The 24,599-nt window shown below is 41.4% G+C and overlaps 1 protein-coding gene across 4 annotated transcripts in view; it reads left to right on the top strand.

The window, feature by feature from the left end:
• SH3KBP1 (SH3 domain containing kinase binding protein 1) overlaps positions 1 to 24,599 on the top strand; it is a 368,642-nt gene that overhangs the window by 237,320 nt on the left and 106,723 nt on the right. Inside the window, exon 1 of one of the 4 annotated variants that reach the window (XM_043504640.1) lies at positions 6,770 to 6,844. The exons of the other annotated variants lie outside the window; for them this stretch is intronic. Within the exon in view, the coding sequence (XP_043360575.1) occupies positions 6,833 to 6,844 (12 nt within the window). The 5' untranslated portion in view covers positions 6,770 to 6,832. Of the gene's footprint in view, positions 1 to 6,769; positions 6,845 to 24,599 lie in introns of those variants that run through there. 4 annotated transcript variants of the gene reach the window in all.

The following is a 24,599-nucleotide window of genomic DNA, read 5'->3' as shown; positions in this document are numbered from 1 at the left end:
GCTTAAAATGAAGCATGTAGTTAAGTGCTGTCCTGGTCTAGGGCTATAAACTTTTCCTATTACACTAGAAAATGTCTCTTTTTAGTAGTTCATTTCCAGCAGGTATATAGGTAAAGAAAACAAATACAGTGCCTGCAGATATTCTGATGAGCTAGATGCACAGTCAGTATTTGCATGTTAAATAGTGTTTGTTTATGATTACTATATATACATTCACCTGTGAATGTGCACATATGGACCTTAACCAGAACTGTAGAGGTATTGAATTATCCACGTCTGATTCAGATGGCTTGGAATTGACAAACTCCAGTGCTCTGCAAATACCATATGACTAGGCTTGGGAGAATTCGATTTTTATCAGTGAATGTTGGTAAACTTTGATTTCTGTGCACACACAAATCAACAAAAAAGTATTTCCACCAGTGATATAATTGAAATGTACAGATTGGTAAAGTAAAAAAAACACTGCTTGAGAACTTTTTTATTTAAGGATATTTACTTTGCATATTTTGACATGTGGTGGTGACAATTTGTGTTTTAATGGTTATAAAGCTTTTTTATCTCAGTGTCTACAGTCATTAAATAATTGTCTGACATTCTCCAATGTTCCACAACTGAGAAAATTTAAAAATAAAAAGCTTAAAAATAAACCTTGATATGTCCTTCAAAATTATATTTAAAAAATGAATTCTGCCAAGCTTACATATGGTAGTTTTCAGTAAATATACAGAATTTTTTGGTAAATGGGCTGTGTATTAAATAATAAACAAATAAATTAAATTAAATATAGACCCGTTCACTTTTTAGTTACTCATCTAATATAGTTAAATTTGAGGTGTCCATCTGGTAGATATTAAATGGTTTTTGTGAAATGAGAGGAGGTCTTGATCCACTTTTTTTTAATCTAATCCAAAATCCTTAGTCTTAGCCTGGTGTCTTAATTACAAGACCACCCTTCTTCTGTATTCACATTTTCCTTAAAGAATATTTTTAATGGAATGTGATTACATCATATTTGAAATTAGAAAACATTATTTCCTGTATTTAGTAACTTCTCAGGCTGCAAGTAGGAAATGCTTGCATAACACTTACCATACTTGCCCCACATTTAACAGCTAGAACAGTGGTCCTCGAGAGGCCTTCCGGAGTGGTGCATCCACTCATCTAGATCGTTGCCTAGTTTTACAACAGGCTACATTAAAAGCACTAGTGAAATCAATACAAGGTAAAATTTCATACAGACAATGACTGGTTTATACTGCTCTATATACGACACACTGAAATTTAAGTACAATATTTATATTTCAGTTAATTTATTTTATAATTATATGGTAAAAATGAGAAAGTAAGCAATTTTTTCAGTAATAGTGTGCTGTGACACGTTTATATTTTTATGTCTGATTTTGTAAGCAAGTAATTTTTAAGTGAGGTGAAACTTGGGAATACGCAAGACAAATCAGACTCCTGAAAGGGGTACAGTAAGAAAGGTTGAGAGCCACTGAGCTTAGAGAGCCACTCAATCAAATGGAGTCTAAGAATGACACAAAATTATCAATAAAAGATATTACCTCACCGCCCCTTGTCTTCCACAAAATAATCATATGATGTTATTACAATATTTGCCTGATCATGGCACACATTTATTATACGTTGACACAAACATCATCCTCTCTCTCTCTCTCGGCAGTTCCTCCTCCTCTTCCCTTTCCACCCTCATCTTCCTGTAGACCTCATGCTGGCTGTTGGGAGGAAAAGGAACTCCATTTTTGCTTGTTGTGAAGGAAGGGAATAGCAGTTGCTCCTGTTTCTTTATTCTTCTGTGTGATAAAGGGTAACTGAACAGCAGCATAGAAATTGCTGAGTTTGTTCATTGCTCCCTGTGCTGCACAATGTATTAGGCAGATGGTCCTGTGGCTGGCATTCTTGTGCGTCTCTTCTTGAGATCCAACTAAACTGAGTGGATCGCTAATCAGTCATCTACGCAGTGAGAGCTGCATGTAGAACCATAAAGAGCAATGTATAGAGAATTGCTGTTTTAAAGAACTTGCATGTTTTGGTTGGCGGACAGGCTGCTTTGGTTTTTAGTTCCTTTAAAACTCTTGTATTTATTAAGTCTCTTCTTAAACGCCATTATTTCTTAGTTCACCCTGATCATCTCAAATGGGGACATTAGTTGCTCTTTATCCCTTTGCCACCCTTCTCCCCTGCTGCACTTTCCCAGGTATGACATTAGAACTAAAAGCAGTTAGAGTTGAATGCTAAAAATAGTTAGAACCAAAGCTCAAAATAAGGGACACGAGAATAAAAGTAGCATATATCATTTTGTAGCCTTGGGACATGATATTGTAGCCACTCCATGCATGAAACGCCCACATCATGAGGTCCCTCGCTTTTGTACCTCTGTAGCTCTTCTGACACTAAACTACTCATTCTGGTCCATTTCTTTACCATTCCTTGCCTCCTCATTTCTTATCTACCATGAGATAATTAACTGAATATAAAACTGCCATTTTAAGTGATGACTATCTTTCATTGGTGCTTCAGTGGTAAAGTGTTAACAGTGTAGGATTAATTTTTTTTGCAAAGATATCATTTGAAAATTATGAAGAGCACTTTGAAATTGTAAAATGTAATGCACAAAATTCTCAAGAATATTATTTATCCTTTTTGGTATAAATAATTTACAGCAATAAAAGCTAATTAATGACACCAGGTCTTCATGAGATAGGTAAAACACAGCTAGCTCTCAGATGAAGGACAGTTTAGATCTATACCTGCATGAGATTATGAAACCATAATCTCATGCAGGAAAACAGGTACAAAGGGAATGGAGCAGGAATTGGAAAACTGAGTTTAATAGAGAGGAACAAATTTGATAAACCAGACTGGCAGTGAGTGTCTGCTGAATCGCTCTTGAAGAGTGATGCGTAGGTGAGCAATGTCTCTTCTCATCTTCTATATTCCTTCTCCCTTCCCCAAACGTGTCTGTGATAACATGATTTCACTCTGGATTGTAAAATGTTCAAGATACTCTCTGGTAAACGGGAATAATCCAGCTGTCAGTGAAATGGCTTTGCCCTGGGTTTTAACAGAGAACATGTTGCTGTATAAGTGGCATTTTAAAAAAATGAGCACCCTACAACAATGATCTGTGTCACTTAAGATCGTTATTTTTAAAAACTGTTATTGCAGTATAGATGACAAATATAGGATGTTTTAACATTGCCTATACCACAGTGCCTTGCACATACATAGATTCATAGATACTAAGGTCAGAAGGGACCATTCTGATCATCTAGTCCGACCTCCTGCACAGCGCAGGCCACAGAATCTCACCCACCCACTCCTATGAAAAACCTCACCCATGTCTGAGCTATTGAAGTCTTTAAATCATGGTTTAAAGACTTCAAGGAGCAGAGAAGCCTCCCTCAAGTCAACCATGCCCCATGCTACAGAGGAAGGCGAAAAACCTCCAGGGCCTCTCCAATCTGCCCTGGAGGAAAATTCCTTCCCGACCCCAAATATGGCAATCAGCTAAACCCTGAGCATATGGGCAAGATTCACCAGCCAGATACTACAGATTTTGTTGGAATGGATGCTGCAGCAAGATGCAGGCATGGAAAGGAGGAAAGAAAAGATGTTTGATTCAATCACAGCGTCATGTGGAGACCATAATGCAAAAAGATCAGTGGGATGAATAATAGAGAGGAAGGGTTGCATTGTTTCCTGTGACAGTCCCACATCATACAAGTAAGACTTGCAGGACATTGAAATGTTCAAAAATATTCTTTGGAGTCAGCACAGCATCGAGTCAGGACATTGCATCATGATGGGATGACATACATGGCCAAATTCAGACCTCGTGCATACATATGTAACTCAACTTCACACCAGGTCTGAACCTGATCCAATCAATTTGGCCCTCGGTCAAGACAAACTTTTAAAGGCAGCAACTCTAGATCTCTACCAAAGTGATGAATATTTTACTCCTTTGGGGAACAGGTTCATATTGCCAACATACCCCTCCCACCCAGGCTCTCACGCTGGCTGGTGCTTGATGAAATAGATCAAGGAGTAACAGCAGTGAACAGGGGCCACAGCCTTTAATCACAAGTCACACTGCCAACAAGGACTGGACACATGATACCTACCATTTCCCTCCACTACCTTTCCAGCAGGATTACTCCAACTGAAACACACACACACACACACACACACACACACACAAAGAAAAGGAGTACTTGTGGCACCCCAGAGACCAAGAAATTCACCAGAGCACAAGCCCTCGTGAGCCACAGCTCACCTCATCGGATGCACACACACACACACACACACACACACGGGTCACATACCAAAGTGAAGGAAAGCATTGTCCATATGGAGGAAACAGTTGATTTTAAATTCCTTTTGCTTATTTGAGCTACTTGAAAACTGCATGAGATCTACTGGTGAAAAGACTATATAACAGCTAGGTGATGTTAGTAGCAATACTATGGAGAGTCTGGTTTTGATTCCTGGTTGGGAGCCATAGACTTCTGCTTTGGTGGTGTACCCTGAAAAACAAAATCTATGAAATCTCGAAATGTTTCAGCCTGGAAACAAAAAAGTAGAAGCATTTCTGGATGGATCACTCCCAAGAAATCACCGTGCTTTATTTAGGCAAAAGTGATGCTGATTTCCATATCGCTGAGTTTCAGAGATTTTTCTGTGGAGACATGAATTAATGTGATAGTGAATTTCTGGAAAGGGGCAGCTGCTCTGCTTCTCTCCATTCCCCACAGGTTTCAACTCCAGTACAATGAACATACTTTGATAAATATCAGTGCTCCTTGGTATGTATCTAAAATATAGAATGATTTTACTTTCTATCTGATGAGCTCCCGGATAACTGGCTGACAGTATGATACAACACAACATGTAAAATAGCAGTAAGCCCTACTTTAAATAAACCCTAATAACTATATAATGATCATAAGCAAAGTTGGTTCCTGAGACTTTGTCTACATCAAAGAAACAATTGTATTTTTTTTCTAGCAAGATCCTAGGGTGATTTACCTGACCATTGCAGACAAGGATGAACTGTTACAACGTTGTAAAATCCTACATTTGAAACTAAGTGCTTGCAAACGCTTGTTTTGGCACTTGTGGCAGTTTATAAACCATATTGTGAAATTTCTAGCATGTAGATTTACTTGAAATGAGTTTTTCTTTTCTGCTTCTATTTTGTTTGCTTTTGTTTGAGAATTTAACCTTGATGCTGGTGATCCTTAATTATACATTGGAACTGTTTGTTTTGGGGGGTGGGGGGTTGGTAGCCTCTTTAAAGCTCAGGAAGATTTTAATGAGCAAACATTTGGTACTCTTTGCATACATGAACATGGGAAGTAAAAATAGCAAATAGCTTGGCACAAATAATAAAATAATGAGTCTAATTCAGCTTTAATGTTGCATATGTGACCTTCATATCCATTGAGGTATTAAGGAGATTTCTGATTAAATAATTTTCATGTTACATAAAGCAAACTGAACTGTATCAAGCAACTGAAATGAGACTTTGTACAGTCATAATTTTCTATCAGTTGGAATTAATCAATGGATTTTTTTTCTGAATCTGTAAATTTGGCTTTTTTTAAAATATCTTTAACAGAGGATATTAAAAAATACAATTGATTGTGTTTTATATAGTTAAAATGTGTTTTAGGCTTTTTTTAAAAAGAACCCCAACTTTATATTCTGTACAACTGAAAAGGATATATTTCATTATGACTTGAAAAGAATTTGTTCAGTGGAACTTTGAAATTAACATCTTCAGGAAGTGGTTTTGATGACTCAGGTTGCATACTGCCATCTGAGCCATTACTAAACCTGTTCCGCAGCGTGGTGCTAGGGTGGTTACTGTGCTTATAGAGATGCTGTCAAAGAGTCAGAGGGTTTGTCTACCACATGAGAGGTAAAACCAACCTCGTGATCATTTCTGGTCATTAAAAAAAATACCGTGGCACATTTCCCAGCAGTAGGTACGTCTGCTTCGCTGTCCTGACTAGATAATTTATGATCTTCTTTCAAAATTCCTGTTTTCATTTGTTAAGGTATTTTGTTTCATGTCCTTATGCCTAAATTTTGTTGTTTTGGTATTGATGGTAGGATTTTGCAGAATGTTTTGAAGCTTGGTAAACACACGGTATAGCTCAAATAAAAGAGAGAGGTGTGGCCTCTTCTGATTTATTCTTTGGTATTCATATTATCGTTTTCCATTTCCGATCATTCTTATACATTTGCATGAATGTCTTTATATGGGACATGGAAGTGTAAAGATTTTATACTTTTGTTGTGGAAGAGAGGATTCATGGTGGTATTTCAGCTTTTAAAAAAAGGAGTAAATCACGTGGAATTTTAGCTCCTAGCTTTTGAATTAGTGAAAAAATTGGGTAGTTGGAATGTGACAAGACCAGAATCATTTTTCAGTTTAATTATATGATTTATATGTTAAAAGGTTTTCTGTCTGAGCTGTTTACAAATTTTTTTTGCATATTACTGCTTATGTTGCCTTTTCTGGCTGGCATATACATAAAGCCAGTGAAGCTGAGTTTTCTGTCTGGAAAGGCGAGGAAACCGCTACCCCAAAGTAAGCAAAACTACGAAAAGTTCCAGGCTTCCTGTGAAATAAACAAATGCAAGCTTTGTTTTCCTCAAAGCTAAGAGGGCCCTAAATGTGACTCACTTTTAGGCTTGGTCTTTTAGACTTGTGAGTTTAGCTATTATAGGGAAGTGGGAGAACTCCGATGCTCTTCTTGGACACTTTCTAACTGTAGAAAGGCAGCTTTACTTCGCAATGGGAGAGGAGGTATTTCTTTTTAAACAAGCTTCTTTTTGTTTGTTTTTAACCATCTAATGCTATATTGCAACTTATACTTTGCAGAGCACAGATGTTTGGTAGGAGGGTTCTTTTCATAGTGGACAAAAATTGTGCATATGAAAATAAACTATTTTGTATTAGTTAGGATCTTGAGCAGATGGGAACTCCAACTCTGTTAAAGAGGAATATATTAAAATAAGGGATTAGTCTGTGAAGACATAGTCTGTCCTGGAACTGTTTTGTCGTAATTTTTTCCCCTTCGGTCAATTTGGCCATTAAACTTACACAGATGTTTTCAATTTTTATACTACTTGTTTTCCAGTACTTTACTCTAAAGAATAATGTAACTTGGCAGTTCACATAAGCAGTAACTGTTACACCATCTCTCTAGGACGTGTAGCCATTTCAAGTGTTTGCTTACTAAACAAAAATCCAGTTTTTTTTCTCCAAAATAATTTAGTACGGCTAAAGTTCCTCTTTCTTGGTAGAAAAAGAGAGCGCGCTTTAGTGTTTCATTTTCTGTGAAGTGACATTTGGAGTTTGCTGTATGAATGGGAAAAACTAAAATTCGTAATTTTTTGATGTTGTCACACCTTTCTTCAGTAAAGTAATGAAATCTAAACAGCAATCATTACTTCATGGAATTGCAAGGAGCATTTATGCCAATTGGTGGTGTGTGTTATGAAATTATTTAGCACATTCAAAGGAGAAACACCAAATAAATTATTTGATTTTTTTTTTTTTTTGCAAATAGTTTTTTGTTTGCTTGTTTGGTAGATATAGATCTCTAAGATCATGCATTTAAAAGCAGAAGTCTGTGAGTTCTCATCCAAACATGAAATGAAGTTACAAGTTTCCCTGAATAGACTTTTAAGCTTACAATATACCATGTTTGTCTCCTTTTCTTGCCTTTAAAAAAAAAGGGGGGGGGAGGGGAGAACGGGGCCATATAATATCCAGACAGTCTACAGGATGAAATGTCTGTAGTCTGATTTAACTGTTTGTTAACAAAAGAAATTTAACAAGAAAATATCTTGACACAAAAATACTTGCTTTTTTAAAACTATCCTAAAATACAAGCTTACAGGTGAGAGCTACTAAGCACTTTGTGGAAATCTTCTATTAAAAATTATTGTGTGGGGAGAGGAATGGGACTGTAAACTGCTGGTTTGAGGAAGATCTTGGAGCAGTGCTGCTCAAATGGCAATTCCTAGACTTGTATAGATTGCTGCCTGCTGTGTTCTGGCTATTCTAATACTTACCGCATTCTGGCCACCCAAACAGATATCAGCAGAGCTTCATACACAGAGCTGACTGTTCCCTTTAAAGCTGACTGTTCCCTGTGTGAAAGATGATTGCTGCAGAGGAAAACTATCACACGATCCTAGTCCATTTTCCATATGTATTCCACACTACACACAGTGTCATTCAGAGCGAAACAGATAAGTTCCAGTGAGTTTCCTTGTTCATGCTGTGCCAAAGAACTTTATCCTTGGAAGGGCTGGTAAGGGAAAAGGACAAAATAGCTAATCAATTTTCCCTTGCAGTTCTTCGTTATATAATTTTCTACTAATACTATGCTGCCCGGTAAAGAGTTTTTTTTAATACAAAAACCTCCAGAGTAAAGAGCATAAAGGTATAAAACTAAGCAGGATGGACAAAAGGGCACAAAAAGATGGTAAAAGCTCACAGAACAGGGAAAGAGGATGGAGGAAGAAGGAACAAAAAGAAGGAAAAAGAAAAATCTTGCATAAAGTAAGAAGGAAACAATAGTGGAGGGTGGTGAAAATTCCTTTATTATCCTGATTACAATAAAGCTTATTTTCCAAATGTTCAATCTTACCAGTTTTCTTGGTTGTTGGATTTGGGGTTTGGAAGGGATGGGGTGGCGGTGGGGACTGTTGGTTGGAGGGTTGACTATGTCTGAAGGGCATTCCACAGGTCCTCCTTTCAGGCAGGTTTTGGGGAGGGGAAGGTGTTTATGACTGGAACGGTGTAGTAACTGTCCATCACTGTTGCAGAAGGGACTATGAGTTAGGATAGTGGAATAGATTCTTTATCAGTTAACTTTTAAGAATATTATCGAACTGTTTTTTATCATTGCTGGCATTATAACTTTACTATAGAAAAACTAAGTAGTCTCGTTTTCATTAGCATGATCAAGAAAAATCTAAAAAAGGAAAGGGAGTACTTGTGGCACCTTAGAGACTAACAAATTTATTAGAGCATAAGCTTTCGTGAGCTACAGCTCACTTCATCGGATGAAGTGAGCTGTAGCTCACGAAAGCTTATGCTCTAATAAATTTGTTAGTCTCTAAGGTGCCACAAGTACTCCTTTTCTTTTTGCGAATACAGACTAACACGGCTGCTACTCTGAAACTGTAAGGAGAGTGATCACTTAAGATAAGCCATCACCAGCAGCAGGGGGGGGAAGGAGGAAAACCTTTCATGGTGACAAGCAAGGTAGGCTATTTCCAGCAGTTAACAAGAATATCAGAGGAACAGTGGGGGGTGGGGTGGGGTGGGGTGGAGGGGAGAAATAACATGGGGAAATAGTTTTACTTTGTGTAATGACTCATCCATTCCCAATCTCTATTCAAGCCTAAGTTAATTGTATCCAGTTTGCAAATTAATTCCAATTCAGCAGTCTCTCGTTGGAGTCTGTTTTTGAAGCTTTTTTGTTGAAGGATAGCCACTCTTAGGTCTGTAATCGAGTGACCAGAGAGATTGAAGTGTTCTCCAACTGGTTTTTGAATGTTATAATTCTTGACGTCTGATTTGTGTCCATTCATTCTTTTACGTAGAGACTGTCCAGTTTGGCCAATGTACATGGCAGAGGGGCATTGCTGGCACATGATGACATATATCACATTGGTAGATGCGCAGGTGAATGAGCCTCTGATAGTGTGGCTGATGTGATTAGGCCCTATGATGGTGTCCCCTGAATAGATATGTGGACAGAGTTGGCAACGGGCCTTGTTGCAAGGATAGGTTCCTGGGTTAGTGGTTCTGTTGTGTGGTGTGTGGTTGCTGGTGAGTATTTGCTTCAGATTGGGGGGCTGTCTGTAAGCAAGGACTGGTCTGTCTCCCAAGATCTGTGAGAGTGATGGGTCGTCCTTCAGGATAGGTTGTAGATCCTTGATGATGCATTGGAGAGGTTTTAGTTGGGGGCTGAAGGTGATGGCTAGTGGCGTTCTGTTATTTTCTTTGTTGGGCCTGTCCTGTAGTCGGTGACTTCTGGGTACTCTTCTAGTTCTGTCAGTCTGTTTCTTCACTTCAGCAGGTGGGTATTGTAGTTGTAGGAATGCATGATAGAGATCTTGTAGGTGTTTGTCTCTGTCTGAGGGGTTGGGTTATATCGTAGAGCTTGGCTGTAGACAATGGATCGTGTGGTATGATCTGGATGAAAGCTAGAGGCATGTAGGTAGGAGTAGCGGTCAGTAGGTTTCTGATATAGGGTGGTGTTTATGTGACCATTGCTTATTAGCACCGTAGTGTCCAGGAAGTGGATCTCTTGTGCGGACTGGTCCAGGCTGAGGTTGATGGTGGGATGGAAATTGTTGAAATCCTGGTGGAATTCCTCAAGGGCTTCTTTTCCATGGGTCCAGATGATGAAGATGTCATCAATGTAGCACAAGTAGAGTAGGGGCATTAGGGGACGAGAGCTGAGGAAGCGTTGTTCTAAGTCAGCCATAAAAATGTTGGCATACTGTGGGGCCATGCGGGTACCCATCGCAGTGCCGCTGATTTGAAGGTATACATTGTCCCCAAATGTGAAATAGTTATGGGTGAGGACAAAGTCACAAAGTTCAGCCACCAGGTTAGCCGTGACAGTATCGGGGATACTGTTCATGATGGCTTGTAGTCCATCTGTGTGTGGAATGTTGGTGTAGAGGGCTTCTACATCCATAGTGGCTAGGATGGTGTTTTTAGGAAGATCACCAATGGATTGTAGTTTCCTCAGGAAGTCAGTGGTGTCTCGAAGATAGCTGGGAGTGCTGGTAACGTAGGGCCTGAGGAGGGAGTCTACATAGCCAGACAATCCTGCTGTCAGGGTGCCAATGCCTGAGATGATGGGGCGTCCAGGATTTCCAGGTTTATGGATCTTGGGTAGCAGATAGAATACCCCAGGTCGGGGCTCCAGGGGTGTGTCTGTGCGGATTTGTTCTTGTGCTTTTTCAGGGAGTTTCTTGAGCAAATGCTGTAGTTTCTTTTGGTAACTCTCAGTGGGATCAGAGGGTAATGGCTTGTAGAAAGTGGTGTTGGAGAGCTGCCTAGTAGCCTCTTGTTCATACTCCAACCTATTCATGATGACGACAGCACCTCCTTTGTCAGCCTTTTTGATTATGATGTCAGAGTTGTTTCTGAGGCTGTGGATGGCTTTGTGTTCTGCAGAAAATCTGTAATATTACTATCTTTTTTTTGTCACTAGTTACAACTTATCATAAGCATAAAAAGAAAGGAACATGGGTAAAACAAAAAGAAACACAACAGAAGATGGCAAAAGGCAATGTTATCTGGTGAGTTACCAGAGTATAGAACTGGGAGTCAGGAAACATGGGTTTTATTCCTGCTTCTGTCCTGAGTTGCTCTGTTGCATCTATAAAATGGGGATATTTCCCTACCTCACAGGACTGTCATGTGAATAAAATCCATTAGTGACTGTGAGTTGCTCTGATACTGTGGTGACTAGGGCTATGTAAGTATCTTTACAGATAGGGGCTTCTATCGGAAAACCTCTGAGGTATCAAGAAGCTCCCGATGCAAAGAAAGAGTGCATCACTACTGGGTGGTGGAGAGGGGGCACATAAGCATGGTATTGGAAAAAATGTATTGTATCTCCATTGAGGGAAAGAATACAGATTTTTTTAAAATATGAAAATGCTGTTTGTTCCAGATGCGGAAAAAAGGGAAAAGGAATGGATGGCAGGATTGACACAGAATAAATGCCGTTTTACAAAATGTTACAGAAGAAAATATAGTATAAGAGAAAATTTCTTAGGTTGTGCGACTATTCTGAATTGTTTGTTGTGCAGACTAGTCATAATTCTTCTTCTTTTATCAGTGAACATAACTTTGTTAAAAGCTGCCTCAAGTACTCCTTTTCTTTTTGCGAATACAGACTAACACGGCTGCTACTCTGAAACCTGTCATAACTTTGTTGATATAGTGAATGAACCAAGGGATCATAGCTGTCTTTAAGCAGCAGCATCCCTGTTAACACTGTAACAGCCCCATTGGTTGCTAATTGCTACAAAAGGGGAGGTTTCATAAAAGCAGTTTTCTGTGCTGGATGGTGCAATCTGGAGCATGCTAGTTGCTGACAGTGTACGTTCCTCATGAGAAAGCACAGAAGGATTTCAACCATGATGCGTAGACCTACTATATAATCCTCCTCAAATGACAGAAAACTGAATCTGAACTGTGTTTTGAATTGCAACCCACAAATGGTGGAATTTCTAATGAGTGATATTGGGAGAAATGATCCCTTCATTTGCACGAGCCATAGTCAGTAGAAGTTATTAAAAATAAATAAAAGGAGGAAGGGGAATGAAAGAAAGATGTATGCTACAAAAATATTTACCTTACTTTTCAGCTATGTTCTTGCCAGAAATCTTACCTTCCATTGTGAATCTCCAGTTTGAGAGAAAAGAAAAGGAGCACCTGTGGTACCTTAGAGACTAACAAATTTATTTGAGCATAAGCTTTTGTGAGCTACAGCTCACTTCATCGGATGCAGTTTGAGAGAGAAAGCAAGTGACTGTTCGCTCAGATGTTGTTCGCATAACTCATTTAGTTGTGTATATTTTTTTGTTCCTTTGAGATAAGGCAGTTAGGAGCATACTGCATAGATTTAGTTCTGCATTTGTTCTTTTTATTTCATTTGCTAAGCTTTTTACTCACCTGTGATTCCAGTGTGTCTTGCTCCGTTTGTTTAGGCAATTTCTACTTAGCTAAACTGTTGCTCTCAACTCCCTGTATTTACTTTGTCACTTGGATACACTAATTCCAGTAAAATCTCTTGGGAGGAAAGATTTTTAGCTCATTAACAAAAGTAATAACTGAGGGTCTAGCAGCATCAAATGTCAAAATTTCAGATTTTATAGAGTCAAAGATTTTTAAGACCAGAAGGGACTATTGTGATTGTCTAGACTGACCTCCTGCACAACACAGATCATAGGACTTCCCTGAATTAATTAGTGTTTCAAGTATTAAGTCCCTGAATTAATTCGTGTTTTGAACTAGAGCCTGTCTTTTAGAAAAACATTCAATCTTAAATTAAAAATTTCCAGTGAATATGAAGCCACCACAACACTTGGTAAGTTGTTCCAATGATTAGTTACACTCATAGTTATAAATTTGCACCTTAGTTCTAGTCTGAATTTGTCCAGCTTCTTATACTTTTATTTGGTAGATTGAAGATCCCCTCTATTATCAAATTTCTGTTCCCCAAGGCCATGGGCAGTCTGGTGTAGTGGTGGGAGCAAGAATCTGTCCTATCCATTAGAGGAGAGCCAAAGGATTAACCAGAGTTCCAGTCAGAAGGCATAGTGGAGAGTCAGAACTGGGAGTCAGGAAGAAGCTGGGGGTTGAGGCAGAGCAGGTGAAGGCTGGCGCTAGTCTTGGGGCTGGAGCAGGAACAAATACACACTGGGGCTGGAGCAAGGCTAGAGACAGCAGAGGCAGGGACAGGACTAGGTGCAGCTGCGGGCTAGGAATGCATTGAGCAGCCACTGGACTGTTGTGGCTACTGACCTTATGCAACAGCCTGCTGACTCCCTCTGCCAATCAGATGGCGCACTCAATCAGACAGCTTCTATCAGGGTCAGCTGAGCTCATTAGGCTGCCAGGAGACTGGCTCTGCTGCAGGCTAGGCCCTGTCAGTCCTGGCTCCTCCACTTCAAGGGCACCTACTAGAGTCCATGAGACCAGGTTTCAGGGGGTGTTTCTGATGGAAGGCATGTACGAGTTGTGGAACACCAATGTTTTCTACTAGTTTCCATGATTGCTCTTCCAGTTCATAGCCCTCCCACTCCACCAGATAATAAGAATGCCTCAAACTTGTGTGGCGTCTAGGAGTTCCCAGACCTCATATGCCTCTTGGCCCTGGACATCTATGGAAGGTGTCAGTAAAGCTGAGTGATTGGGAAAGTGATTATTCATGTGAGATTTCAAACAGGAAATATGGGAAACTGGGTGGACTTTCAAGGATTCCAGCAACTGGAGCCTAAATGCTACAGGGTCAATTGGCTCCAGGATTTTAAATTGGCCTAGGTACTGGTGATCCAATTTGGCTGAAGGGTGGGTGAGATTTTGAGGTGTTTGGAGGACAACCAGACTTTTTCTCCTACAGACAGGGTCTATGTGGCTCGCTGTTTTCGGTCAGCATGACATTTTTAGGCCTCCTGGGTGACTTCCACGTGTTCAGTAAGCTCTTGGTGGACCCAGTGAAGATGGGCAACTAGACTTGCTGTGGTAGGGAGTCGGGAGTCTGTAGGTGCAGCTGAATGAAGGCAATGGTAGAAACCCTAGTTTGCGTAGAATAGGCTATGTCAGGTGGATGCATGTACACAAATTCTGCATATTGGAGGACAACGAGCTAGTTATCCTGACAATTGAGAAAGCAGTGGAGGCATTGTTCGAGGGCTTGGTTCACTTGCTCTCTCTGCTGGTTGGTTTGTCGGTGATAGGCTGAGTAGGTAAGCAGTTCCAAAAGTTTGTGGAGTTGGTATCAAAAGTGGAAAGTTGGGAGGGAGCAAATGGAAATAAATTGCACCATCTTAATGAGGAGATCAACAGTGACAAGGATGACTGTGTACCCTGGGAGCAAAGTAGCTCTATTTAAGGATGCCAGGGACCAGGATCAAGGCAGGATAGGCAAAGGCTGGAGAAGACTGAGTAGTTTGGCACATGGGCACTTGCTTTGGCAGCACAGATCACATGAACTAATGTACTCTCAGTAGACCATGTGCAATTTGATCATCAAACACAATCACCATGCCTCGGATGAAGTCTTTGAGCTTACCCAGAAGAGGAGCTGGTGGTCTCCAGGAAGGGAGATGCCCAGGCCAGTGCCTGTCCAGTTTGCAGACTAATAAGAAGCCCTACTTGGGTTTGGCCAGTGGAGAATGATTGGGACTGATCAATGAAAAAGAGCCAACACTGGGTCATGGAAAAGCAGAACTTGCTCCAGTCCCTATCAAATGTATCCAGCGTTGCAATCTCTGTCTCCCTAGAAGTCAGGGCAGCAGATATGGGTAGGATGGCTTGAGTCTGTAGGGCTGCTGTTTGTACATGCAAGGCCATAACCTGGGCTGTAGGGTCTTCATGATTCTCTCAGCGCCCAGCAAAGGCACAGCTGCCTCTGAGAAATTCATCTGAAAGGCAGTCCAGCACCTTCTTAACCCTTGTTCAATCTTTTGAACTGCTCAAACTATCAGCAGTGGGTGGTCTTGCCTGCTGGTGAGAGCAAGAGTCCGACCTACCAATTAGAGCTGAGCCAAAGGGTTAACTGGGTTCGCAGTCAGAAGGTGTAGCGGAGGATTGGAGCTGGAAGTCAGAAACCAAAGCCTAAGCTGAAGGGTTAACCAGCATCTCAGTCAGAAGGTGTAGCCAAGGGTCGGAGTCAGGAAAAGGCTGGAGCAGGAGCAGGTACAGGTAGGGGTATAGAAGTAGCAAGGCTGGAGACAGCAGAGACGGAACCAAGCACAGCTGCGGGCTAGGAATGGGATGAGGAGCCACTGAACTGTAGCTGCTGCTGAGCGTAAGTATCAGCCTGCTGAGTTTGTCAACTAACCATGTGGCACAATCAATCAGACAGCTTCTGCCAGGGTCAACTTCACTCATTAGATTGGTGCAGGCTAGGACCCTGATACCCATGTCGGTACTCACAGACGTTGATCAGGTCACTCCTTAACCTTCTCTTTGTTAAGTAAACAGATTGAGTTCCTTGAGTCTTTCATTATAAGGCATGTTTTCCCATCCATTAATCATGGTCATGCAATGGCGTTGGGGCATTTTTAGTAGTGGGGGTGCTGAAAGCCAGCCCCCTTATTCCTGTCTGCTCCCCACCCCACTGAGGCTGGAAGCAAGGCTGCCTCTCTGGGAAGGGGAGACCTGGACAGTGGTAAGGGGGCCGAGGCCACAGCTGGGGGTAGACGTGGGGCCAGGAGTGGAGCCCTGGGCAGGGGCCAGCAGCTAGGACCAAACGTGCAGGGCAAAGAGCAGAGCCCTGGCCGCGGGGCTCTGGGAGCCAGGTGCGGGCCCCAGTCATGGGGCTGGGACATGGGGCTGGGAGTGGGCCAGCGGCCGGGACCAGAGCCCCAGGTGAGGTGAGGGGTGGTTTTTCCATTTGAAATATTAAAGCTTCATAAAAGCACCACATTATAACAGCTTTAGAGACTGAAGTCCTCTATTCACAGAACAGGTACACTATGGAGAGTAGCACTGTAAGTTTTCTCACATTGTGACCCAATACTAACTTGGAAGGATGTTCTCTAAGTTTATTCAGCTCTTGGCCTGTCTGTTGATACTGCTAACAAGATTTCCAGTTTTGCTAATGGATGGGCTTTTCTCTTTGATGTGTTCATAAACTTATTTCATATAAGCACCTGTAGCGGGGCGGCGACTCACCCCTGTGGCGCCTCCTGCTGATCACTCAGGGAATTAGCTCTTCCAGCCTCCGGAGCACCCTGTCCAGGCCGGTGTCCTGCTTGCTGCTGGCCCCCATGTCCCTCCTGGACTCTGGTGCCACTCTTACCCAGGGTGCTGCCCCCTGGCAGTACCCCCACAGTCTGTGGGTCTCCTCTCCCCAGGTAACCCCCACCCACTATCCCTACCTCGCCTCAGTCTTTAGCTACTGCCAGTCACCATTGAGCCCCCACACACTGGGGTGGAATGCAGTGTATAAGCCAATCATCACAGGCAAGGGGGGATTGGACCTGCTGCCTCTGCCTACCTTAGGGCTGCCCCTTGCAACTCCAGTACCTATTCAGCCTTAGAATAGGCCTCCAGCCTGGGGGGTTTCCAGGCCGGAGCTCCCCAGCTCCTCTGGCCTTCCCCCAGCCCTGCTCAGGTACTCTGGTACACTCCACAGCTAGAGGAGACTGTCTGCTCCTGGCCCGCTGCCCTCTTATAAGGGCCAGCTGAGCCCTGATTGGGGTGTGGCCACAGCTGAGCCTGCTTCCCCAATCTGCCTCGGAACTGCTTGCTCCCAGCCACTGCCTTCTCCTGGTCTGTTTTAAGCCCTTCAGGTCAGGAGTCGATGACCACCGCGCTACAGCATCGTACAGCAATCAGATGGTATTTTTTGTTTGCTGTTGACCTGGATTGTGTTTGAACTTGCAACTTCTCTGTATTCCATTACCAGCTCTCTGAGCTATTCATGCCTTCAGCCAGCAAATGCTATTTCATTGTCAGGCCTATTTATTTATTTTACTGAGCTGTAAGGGATGGTAAATTAGTACTTGTATATTTCCCCTCACTCCTTATTTTTATGCACTTTAGTGTATATTTGATTTCTTTGGTGCCTTAGATAATTCTTTTTCTTAAACTGTGATCTGTAGATTGCTTGTGTCTCTGGATCACTTGGTGAGGATGGTGCATGGATAGCTGGTTGGCACATGATGTTGGCTCTGGTCCTTGTTTTCAACTTCCAAATTGCACTAAAAAACACCTAAGATAATTGTACCTGTAAGCAATTGCTGAAGTTGCTAAAGTGATGTCATCTGATTGCAAATGAGAGGATAGGTGTCTGTGGGTAAGTCTACACTGCAATTAAAAATCCACGGTTGGCTCGTGCTAGCTGACTCGGGCTCGTGGGGCTAAGGTGCTGCTTAATTGCAGTGTAGACGTTCAGGCTCAGGCCAGCTGCAGGTCTCTCATTGCAGTGTAGACATAACCCATGAGACAATCTCTCTATTTAGATGTCTTCCACCCAGTAAAGTTTGTGAATCTCTGCTTTAATGTAATACTATAAATTACATGAATGTGGAAGATATAAACTGTACTACCCTACATAAATCCCAGTGTCTTTACTGATAGCGAATGTGTATAATTTTGTTTGTGTAAAATAAAATGACTAGAAAAAGTTTATTATTATAGGTTTAACACTTTAGAGGAAATAAACCAAGGATGAATTTGGGCCAAATGTTCTAAATGTTGAAACTTCTTAAATCTATACCCCTTTGTCTATAGCTAGTTGAAAGTTTGGAAATATTCCCTTTCAGAATATTAGTTAAAGAACTGATTAGTTCAGGGATTTGCTATTAGGGTATGGAGTCTTTCACTTTTAGCTCTCTGTTACCCACATAGCTAAGGATGTGGAAGTCGTCCATATAATTTTTCTTCATTTGACCAAAATGAAAGGAGCTGATGGTCTCAGTCCAGTTCCTGTAGATAAGCGTCCACTTCATAAAAGCTGCCATTCTTCACAATCATGGCAGTTTTAGGAAAGAAGTCAGGGACTGAATGGTCTTGGACATTGAAATGATGTCTCCCCAACCTAAAAGTAGCTCCCCCAGGTCAGACCAGGTTTGAGGCATGTTAGGAAGGGCAAATGGAAAATGAACCAATGGCCTACAGGTCAGTTTTTCAGCTCTGGTCTGAATGGGATTTCAGTGACTTGCTCATATTAATGTGAAAAAGAGTTACAGTGCTCAGAGAATAATGCACTCCTTTCTTGTGCTATGTTTTGATGTTTTTTCCTGTTCTATTCCTTTTCTCTTTATTTCCATTTTATTTATCTCACCCTTATATAATGGAAAAGCTACTAGTTATTTTGTCTGAATGTTTTTGATTGTTTTTTTTCCAGCCTAATTCTTCATAGTTTCTTTGTTTTATCGTATATTCCCACTTACTGTCTTGTCCTTTGCTGCTTCCCCTTCTTTATTGTGTGCCTTAAGCAGCATTGCCAAGCCCAAACATAGAAAAATCATGAGTCAGAACCCACAAAATCATGAGATTGGCTTTAAAATCAAGGGATTTTGTTAAAAAATGAATGGGTTCTTTTTATTTGCCTTTTGGTTTCTGACCCTTTAGTGTATGCTCACATTGTATTTTCAGGCTTTTCTCTGCAACCACGAAAGCTAGAAACATTTTTTTAATGGAAGCTGAGGGTCTTGTGTGATGACTCGGCTCCTGGATTTGGGTCTTTAAGTAAAACATCAAATATTGTGAGACTAACAATAAAATCATGAGAGTTGGCAACAGTGTTACATTATTTCCCTTTTTCCCTCTACATAGCACTCCCAATACTTTCCTTTCACACTACAGCTCACCAGGCACACACAGTGAAACAATGCAGTGTGGGAGAGTTACATAAAGGAAGAGACAAAAGACAACTCTTGCATTGTCATAATCCCAGTACGTTTTAAGTTAGATGTTAAGTGCAGTATTGGTAGGTAAAATGCATGTACTGTGTACTTTTTGTATACTGTAAATAACAATCAAAGACTGTCTGACACCGAATACTACATGATGTTACATTTATGCATTTAAAATTATGGAAAAATGGAATGATACTGGATTACCTGACAGTCTGTAATCATGCCATTGAGGGTGTTGTAATGCATACCCACAACAGAGTAGAATGAAGGCTGCACGTGCAGTCTGAATTCAGGAATTCCCTAGCTTTTTCATGCTTTTGTGAAACCACACCCTATTACTAGTTTAAATTACTGTATTTGTAAATAACATAATAAAGTGGCTAATAGGTAATTAATCTCATGGAACTCGCCAAGGTTTTCTTTCAGTAAACAAATGGACAAATACATATTTGAACTGGTTCTAAAAGTGCATCCTGAAGTCTCTTTATGCCTTCTATTTTATTTTAAAGGAACTCCTTTTTGTTGTTTTAAATGTTCATTTAGCAACTGCAAATAAAAATATGAAAAAATAATAAATACAGAACAGTCAAGCTGCTGTATAGTAGACCAACTCAACTATATTATATTTTTGTAGCCTCTCCCATTTCCATTGTTTGTCATAATTTGTAGCGTTGTCTACAAGCAGATTGGTGCTGGGCTTGTCATTTTTGTCTTTAGAGTGTCTTGCACACACAGCACTGGATAAATAACTCCTCTTCCACCAAGATAAGTGCTTTTTGTTGTTCATCTTACTTAACATTTCAGGGAAGGGGTTGGAAGGGGACAGGGAAGGGGTGGGGCCTCACGGAAGGGGAGGAGTGGGGGCAGGGCCAGGGCAGTGGGGTGGGGGTGGTCAGTGGTGCGGCCCTCGGGCCAACGTACTTGTCCTCATGTGGCCCTCGTGGTCATTTGAATTTGAGACCCCTGTTTTACAGTGTCTTTTCAAGTACCTTTTGACATCACTGGAATCTTTCTCTTTATCCAGCTAGCTAAAGAGTGATTTTTCACAGGAAGCATCAATAACCCTTTTCTTAAAAACTCTAGAGAAAGCAATTTTGAAAAAGAATTTTTAATCTTTGAAAGCACATCTGCCTATTCGTTCAGTATTCAGAGCACTGGCTATTAGCCTTAAGTGTGTTTATGCAGTTTACCTGATGAAAGACAGCAGTTTATCTTTTTTCACTGAAAGAGAAAACAATGCTTAGATTTGATCCTGATGAACAAGCAACTGACACTGCCCAGAAATGGAAAACCCCAACAAAATCCTGCTTTGTTCTAAAAGTCATCTTAAACTGGTGCAGAAGTTCTGTATTTCCTTGATACAGTCCTACTATTGTGAAATAAGTCTCCACACAGGGTCTTAAACAGGTAAATTTCCAAGTGTAGACAAGCCCTTAAGTTGATGCCATGAGAAACCTACTGTGTGTTAATGCATAGATGTTAAGGGGGAATTGTATTCCTTTAACTGGAATATAACAGAGCTGGAGTATAACATAGCCTTCAGTCCTGACCTGAGCAGATCATGAGTGAGAGCTTGACTTTGCTTAGCATCCAGAATCACAAAATCATCACACCATTTGAGTTGCAGATTATTTGTAACATTGGACTTGTGCCTCGTTTTGATTCTTTATCATCTATAAAGAAGGTATAAAATATTTTTTTTAAAAATCTTGATCAGTTTTTCCCTCAAAACCCAATCTTTTCTGGTTGTGCAAAAGGTCTTGTTGAAGAGTTCAGACCATGTTTATTGTGGCACCTTAATTGAAGGAGTGTGGGTGTGGAATCTTTCACAAAGGCAGCTTCTGTGTTGCTAACTCACATTATTTTATCATGAGTTTTGTAATATTAAGTGTTTAGCTCCTGGAATCATGTGACTATTTGATAATCTCGCATTTCATTTAAAAAAAAAGTTTCTGGCTCTCATAGTTCTGAAATAAAGCTTGAAAATGTGACCTGAGTGTATCCTAATGGTTCAAAAAACAGAAAGCAAACAAAAAATCCCCCAAACAAACAAAATCAACCCCCACACCAAATGCATTATTTTTAAGATATCTGTTGATTTAGGATAATCTGACCATTTTTGTTTGCCTGGCTGATGCTTTTTCAGTGCGTAGGATTGGTAATGCTACAAGCTTTATCCAAAATGTTATTCATAGAAGTTATACAGGAGTTTAAAAAAAGTTTTTCCTTCTCAGTTGCTCAGCTTTCCCTATCTTGATTCTTGTGAAGTCAGCATTTCACTAGTTCTCCAGTTATCAATGAATGTTCCAGGCAGACAAACCCTCATTTTTTAATGTAAAATACAAGTAGATTCATAAAAACAAAAAAGTCCAGGCTTTCTATATAATCATAAAGAAGCAAAACTGGGCTCAAGTCCAATTTTTCTCCCTTTTGCATGTCACCTTTAAGAAAGGCTCAGGTGTTGCAGGTGACGGCTGAGGGGCCTTAATGGAGCAACCAACGTGATGGAAACTTGAATGTTGTCTGCCCATGCTATGCTTGGCTTTATCCTGTGTTGTCCCTCACTCTTATGGACCTCACCCCAATTCCAAAATTTTATATGTATGTATGTATAATAAAGTGGGAAAGAGAGCATTATTTATCACACAGTGACTACAAGAGAGGTAACTTGCCATATCTACGGTGTTTATGGCAACTCTTAGTTCGATAACTGGGAAAAGCAAGGACTGCAGTGATAGGGCTATGCAGTGCATGTGACTTCACAATGCCACTGAAACTCATTGTATTAACTACTGCCTGTTATTTTAATGCTAGGCATTGGCTTCATGAAACCAAGCATTAATGCCTGCAGGTTGCTGCTAAATCTGTGACATCTCTCTTAATATCTGTACAGCAAAGCTTGGCCAGTATTATTCTGATTGGCTGTTTTTGTGCAGGAAAGGTCTCCTTCCCCTTTCTTCTTTAGGATCCATTAGCCTGGAGCCATAAGATATGGGGAATTTTGTGTTTTGACAGCTACGTAATCCAACTATTGTTACTCCACAGGACTGGCAAAATCAAGATACTCTTGTGTTGGTGACATATTCTGGTGCCTGCTGAGAGGCAGCCTGAGCTGAGAGGCAGGAGATCTGGGTTCTCTCTCTGTGTCCACAACAAATTCCCTTTCTGATTTTAGACAAATCACTTCGTGTCTGTTTCCCCATCTGTAAAATAGAAATATTAATTAGTATCTACCTGCTTCAGAGGGATGGTGAGTCTTCATTAATGTTTGCCTAGTGCTCTGAGATCCTTCCTCGTAAAAATGTTAGCATTTAGGTTGTAGTGAATTTGGGAGATCATAGAATCATAGAATATCAGGGTTGGAAGGGACCCCAGAAGGTCATCTAGTCCAACCCCCTGCTCAAAGCAGGACCAAGTCCCAGTTAAATCATCCTAGCCAGGGCTTTGTCAAGCCTGACCTTAAAAACCTCTAAGGAAGGAGATTCTACCACCTCCCTAGGTAACGCATTCCAGTGTTTCACCACCCTCTTAGTGAAAAAGTTTTTCCTAATATCCAATCTAAACCTCCCCCATTGCAACTTGAGACCATTACTCCTCGTTCTGTCATCTGCTACCATTGAGAACAGTCTAGAGCCATCCTCTTTGAAACCCCCTTTCAGGTAGTTGAAAGCAGCTATCAAATCCCCCCTCATTCTTCTCTTCTGCAGACTAAACAATCCCAGCTCCCTCAGCCTCTCCTCATAAGTCATGTGCTCTAGACCCCTAATCATTTTTGTTGCCCTTCGCTGTACTCTTTCCAATTTATCCACATCCTTCTTGTAGTGTGGGGCCCAAAACTGGACACAGTACTCCAGATGAGGCCTCACCAGTGTCGAATAGAGGGGAACGATCACGTCCCTCGATCTGCTCGCTATGCCCCTACTTATACATCCCAAAATGCCATTGGCCTTCTTGGCAACAAGGGCACACTGCTGACTCATATCCAGCTTCTCGTCCACTGTCACCCCTAGGTCCTTTTCCGCAGAACTGCTGCCGAGCCATTCGGTCCCTAGTCTGTAGCGGTGCATTGGATTCTTCCATCCTAAGTGCAGGACCCTGCACTTATCCTTATTGAACCTCATTAGATTTCTTTTGGCCCAATCTTCCAATTTGTCTAGGTCCTTCTGTATCCTATCCCTCCCCTCCAGCGTATCTACCACTCCTCCCAGTTTAGTATCATCCGCAAATTTGCTGAGAGTGCAATCCACACCATCCTCCAGATCATTTATGAAGATATTGAACAAAACGGGCCCCAGGACCGACCCCTGGGGCACTCCACTTGACACCGGCTGCCAACTAGACATGGAGCCATTGATCACTACCCGTTGAGCCCGACAATCTAGCCAGCTTTCTACCCACCTTATAGTGCATTCATCCAGCCCATACTTCCTTAACTTGCTGACAAGAATGCTGTGGGAGACCGTGTCAAAAGCTTTGCTAAAGTCAAGAAACAATACATCCACTGCTTTTCCCTTCATCCACAGAACCAGTAATCTCATCATAAAAGGCGATTAGATTAGTCAGGCATGACCTTCCCTTGGTGAATCCATGCTGACTGTTCCTGATCACTTTCCTCTCCTCTAAGTGCTTCAGGATTGATTCTTTGAGGACCTGCTCCATGATTTTTCCAGGGACTGAGGTGAGGCTGACTGGCCTGTAGTTCCCAGGATCCTCCTTCTTCCCTTTTTTAAAGATGGGCACTACATTAGCCTTTTTCCAGTCATCCGGGACTTCCCCCGTTCGCCACGAGTTTTCAAAGATAATGGCCAAGGGCTCTGCAATCACAGCCGCCAATTCCTTCAGCACTCTCGGATGCAATTCGTCCGGCCCCATGGACTTGTGCACGTCCAGCTTTTCTAAATAGTCCCTAACCACCTCTATCTCTACAGAGGGCTGGCCATCTCTTCCCCATTTTGTGATGCCCAGCACAGCAGTCTGGGAGCTGACCTTGTTAGTGAAAACAGAGGCAAAAAAAGCATTGAGTACATTAGCTTTTTCCACATCCTCTGTCACTAGCTTGCCTCCCTCATTCAGTAAGGGGCCCACACTTTCCTTGGCTTTCTTCTTGTTGCCAACATACCTGAAGAAACCCTTCTTGTTACTCTTGACATCTCTTGCTAGCTGCAGCTCCAGGTGCGATTTGGCCCTCCTGATATCTTTCCTACATGCCCGAGCAATATTTTTATACTCTTCCCTGGTCATATGTCCAACCTTCCACTTCTTGTAAGCTTCTTTTTATGTTTAAGATCCGCTAGGATTTCACCATTAAGCCAAGCTGGTCGCCTGCCATATTTACTATTCTTTCGACTCATCGGGATGGTTTGTCCCTGTAACCTCAACAGGGATTCCTTGAAATACAGCCAGCTCTTCTGGACTCC

The sequence above is a fragment of the Dermochelys coriacea genome, chromosome 1 (genome assembly GCF_009764565.3).
Source record: "Dermochelys coriacea isolate rDerCor1 chromosome 1, rDerCor1.pri.v4, whole genome shotgun sequence".
Taxonomy (NCBI): domain Eukaryota; kingdom Metazoa; phylum Chordata; order Testudines; family Dermochelyidae; genus Dermochelys; species Dermochelys coriacea.
Note: the sequence above shows the minus strand (reverse complement) of the source record. Positions and strands in the feature narration are given on the sequence as shown.